Below are 4517 nucleotides of genomic sequence, written 5' to 3' on the forward strand. Positions count from 1 at the left end.
ATTAAAAGAAATAAAATGACTTTCCCTAAGAAAAAAGAACTTAAAAAAGGGGAGATGCTGTGGGGATGATAGTAATAATGGTATACCCCTCCCATATGACAAGTTGTATGTGATAGTCACTATAAATAAGGTGATGTCGGTCAGTATAAAGAGAGAGTACAAAATAGATGGTCATAGATAGTTGTGGTCTTACTTGCCTTGCTAACTATACAACTATACCAGAGTGGGTGTTATAACAATCCAGAGATTAAGGATTACAACAGGTTTCAAACCTGAAAAGAGAAGGGAACCATATGCAAACCCCAGCCATTAACAGGGTAGCATAAGGTGTGTGTGCATGTGTGTGTGTGTGTGTGTGTGTGTGTGTGTGTGTGTGTGTGTGTGTGAGAGAGAGAGAGAGAGAGAGAGAGAGAGAGAGGAAGGGCTTTAAGTGTCACCTAACAGGCATAAAGTAGAATTATCCATATAGTCCAATACAAAATTTATGAGATGGGTTGGCAATGAAGGCTTTTCATACTGAGTTGAGAAATGAATGAGAAGTCAAAGTTCTTGTAGCTTTCTTGAAAAGTTTGGTTTGAATTCTCTTTTTGTCTTCATATATCTCTCAGTAATTACATATTACTTTTATTTTTTACTTGTTCCACTCATTAGACTGTGGTCATGTTGGGACACCGTCTTGAAAGGTTTAGTCTAACAAATCAACCCCAGAACTTACTTATAAGTCTGATGCTTATTCTATCAGTCTCTTTTGCCAAACTGCTAAGTTGTCATTAGTGGCGTGGGATAGATACAAACACACACACACACACACACACCAACATGTATGTATGTATATATGCATGTATATATGCATGTATGTATGAATGTATGTATGTATATATGTATATATTATGTGTGTATTTGTGTGTGTAATAAATTTTATCACCCAACATACTAAAAGTATCATACTATTTGCTGTTTGTTTATGACAGAGCTAACAGTATTTAAGAGGATTTTAAAATTTAAAGTATGACATCTGTTGTATTTGAATAGTTTATGCAGAGTGACTTCACCTGTTCTGTGAATATTGATAAAATGGCCCATCATAGAAGTACTAAGAAACCTGCTGCAAGTATATGTCTGCCATAAGAAAAGGTTATCTTCAGATCCAAGTTGGCCACCACCAAATATATAAGATGGTATCAAAAAGTTCCTGGGCTAGTTATATTTAATGCAAAAATTACTTGTTTACCAAAGTTTTATCATCATCTCCTTGTGTAGCAATACACTGGTTCTAGCATTTCTACCACTTTTGGAATCCAACCTGGAAGTCATTTTCTGTTAGCAAGCCAAGGATCTTCTGTGATTTGCTCTGGATCATAACAATGGTGTTAGACCAACAACAACCTTTGAGCTGCATTTTTGTCTTGTGGAAGAGGTGGAAGTCCACAGGTGCTAAATCTGGTGAATAAGGCAGGTGCAGAAGTGATACCATGTTGTTTTTAGTGAGATACTCATGAGTAAGGTGAGCTCAATGAAGAATCTAATTCATCGTGCTCCACAGATCTGGTTGCTTTTGCCAAATGTCCTCCCTCAAACGCTTCAATGAAAAAGTACAAGGAGACAACAATCATCTGTGAAGATGAGCTCTTACTATGTATGTATGTATGTATGTATGTATGTATGTATGGATGGATGGATGTATGTATGGATGTATGTATGGATGTATGTATGTATGTATGGATGTATGTATGGATGTATGTATGCAGGCATGGATAGACTGTTAAATGAAAGTATCATTTCAGTCACCTGTTCAGTTGTTTATATACAGAGTTTACAGGTTTATTCATGACTCACCTGTGCCTCATTCGTTACTTAAAAAGGAAATATTCATACACCATACCTCATGTTTTTAACAATATCCACATGTTGTGGTGAGAGTCATTGACACCATGGGGGATTGGAAGAATGGACTAGATGAACTCTTATAAAGAGTAGAGTATAGCTTTGTTAAGCTCTACCCAAACAAACTAGTAGAGACGAGAATACATTTATCAAAGGTTTATTACTTTGTTAAGCTAAATGCAAACAAACTAGTAGAGACGAGAATACATTTATCAAAGGTTTATTACTTTGTTAAGCTAAATGCAAACAAACTAGTAGAGACGAGAATACGTTTATCAAAGGTTTATTACTTTGTTAAGCTCTACGCAAACGAACTAGTAGAGACGAGAATACATTTATCAAAGGTTTATTACTTTGTTAAGCTATATGCAAACGAACTAGTAGAGACGAGAATACATTTATCAAAGGTTTATTACTTTGTTAAGCTAAATGCAAACAAACTAGTAGAGACGAGAATACGTTTATCAAAGGTTTATTACTTTGTTAAGCTCTACGCAAACGAACTAGTAGAGACGAGAATACATTTATCAAAGGTTTATTACTTTGTTAAGCTATATGCAAACGAACTAGTAGAGACGAGAATACATTTATCAAAGGTTTATTACTTTGTTAAGCTATATGCAAACAAACTAGTAGAGACGAGAATACATTTATCAAAGGTTTATTACTTTGTTAAGCTAAATGCAAACGAACTAGTAGAGACGAGAATACATTTATCAAAGGTTTATTACTTTGTTAAGCTATATGCAAACAAACTAGTAGAGACGAGAATACATTTATCAAAGGTTTATTACTTTGTTAAGCTAAATGCAAACAAACTAGTAGAGACGAGAATACGTTTATCAAAGGTTTATTACTTTGTTAAGCTCTACGCAAACGAACTAGTAGAGACGAGAATACATTTATCAAAGGTTTATTACTTTGTTAAGCTATATGCAAACGAACTAGTAGAGACGAGAATACATTTATCAAAGGTTTATTACTTTGTTAAGCTAAATGCAAACGAACTAGTAGAGACGAGAATACATTTATCAAAGGTTTATTACTTTGTTAAGCTATATGCAAACGAACTAGTAGAGACGAGAATACATTTATCAAAGGTTTATTACTTTGTTAAGCTCTACGCAAACAAACTAGTAGAGACGAGAATACATTTATCAAAGGTTTATTACTTTGTTAAGCTCTACGCAAACAAACTAGTAGAGACGAGAATACATTTATCAAAGGTTTATTACTTTGTTAAGCTATATGCAAACAAACTAGTAGAGACGAGAATACATTTATCAAAGGTTTATTACTTTATGTACATCAGGGCTTAAGTCACCAGTTATTTCTGTTTAGTTCATTCAGATTTGTTTCACACTCAATGTTGACATTCTTCTGTTTTTCTTCTAGCAGAAGTTCCTTTTCTGCTGCTGACCAACTTCCTTGCTAGCCCACAGCGAAGTTTCTGTCTAAGGTTCCTCTGTCATGAATTCTGCCCTACATAGCCCCACCCCAGAACTGTTGACTGTCATTGAAAACAGGAAGGTGTTTTAATTGTCCTGCCCATGCGTATAGTAATTCGATTCTTTAGTGACTGTTCTTTGTCAAGGGTTGGTGTGATCTGTCTAGGACGGCCCTGTTTGATGGCTGAGCCACTTGAACAGATGGGCCAGTTTCAATCTATCGATGGAGACTGTGTCTTGTCGTCTGCCAATTAGGAGTTAGAATGATTTATCTCCCGGACGTATGACTTGATATGGACCATTGTAGGGTGACTGGAGAGGTTTTCGTCGTGTGTCACATTGAATGAACACAAAGTTAGCTGTGTGGAGGTCATTTGGTACAGATGATCTGGGTGTACTGTGTGTTGACATGAGAACAGGGCGCAACTGGCCCACACTGTCTCTCAGTTGAGCGAGGTACCTTTTGACATTTGGGTCTGACTTCATATTCGGAAGGAACTCTCCTGGCACTGTAAGAGGAGCACTGTACATAATTTCCATGAAGGAAGTGTTGAGAGTTTCTTTTGGAGTGGTGCGGATTCCCAGCATCACCCATGGGAATTGGTCAATCCAATTTCGCCTGTTAAGTCTGGTTGTCAGGGATTCCTTCAGGCGGTGGTCAAATCTCTCCACTAATCCATTAGCTTGTGAATGGTAGGCTGTTGTGTGGTTCATTGTGATTCCGAAAAGGTCACACATGTCATTCCACAGCTTTGAGGTGAATTGTGGACCCCAATTGGATGAGATGCTATCTGGAACACCAAAATGGGTGACCCAGTTTGTGATGAAGGCTCAGCTGACTTCTTGTGTTTCTGTACTGTGGAGAGGGATAGCTTCAGGCCAACGGGTGTAGCGGTCTACCAAGGTCAGTAGATACGAGCAACTCTGTGAAGGTGGTAGGGGGCCGACAAGGTCAATGTTAACATGGCTGAATCAGGTCTGAGGTGGTTCATAGTTGCCAAGGGGTGCTTTGGTGTGTTGATAGACCTTGGCTTGTTGACAGGGGATGCAGAACCTGGTCCAGTCCCCAATTTGCTTGGCCATACCATGCCAGATAAATTTGCTTGGCAGCAGCCACTGTGTAGCTTTAGTACCTTTAGTGAAAATGACTGGCAGTCAAATTACCGGAAGTCAAAATATCAGGAG

At 37.7% G+C, this 4517-nt stretch overlaps 1 protein-coding gene across 1 annotated transcript; it reads right to left on the reverse strand.

Annotated features, from left to right (window-relative positions):
- Positions 1-3590: 3590 nt before the first annotated feature.
- Positions 3591-4046, reverse strand: LOC106879218 (uncharacterized). Its single transcript, XM_014928696.1, has one exon. It carries the CDS (start codon positions 4044-4046, stop codon positions 3591-3593), a length of 456 nt encoding a protein of 151 aa, XP_014784182.1.
- Between the last annotated feature and the right edge of the window lie 471 nt (positions 4047-4517).

The sequence above is a fragment of the Octopus bimaculoides genome, chromosome 19, assembly GCF_046866305.1.
Source record: "Octopus bimaculoides isolate indiv1 chromosome 19, ASM4686630v1, whole genome shotgun sequence".
Lineage (NCBI taxonomy): Eukaryota > Metazoa > Mollusca > Cephalopoda > Octopoda > Octopodidae > Octopus > Octopus bimaculoides.

Excerpts from the sequence above, each read along its gene's own strand:
- LOC106879218 (XM_014928696.1), bottom strand. The coding sequence starts at position 4,046 with ATGAACCACACAACAGCCTACCATTCACAAGCTAATGGATTAGTGGAG.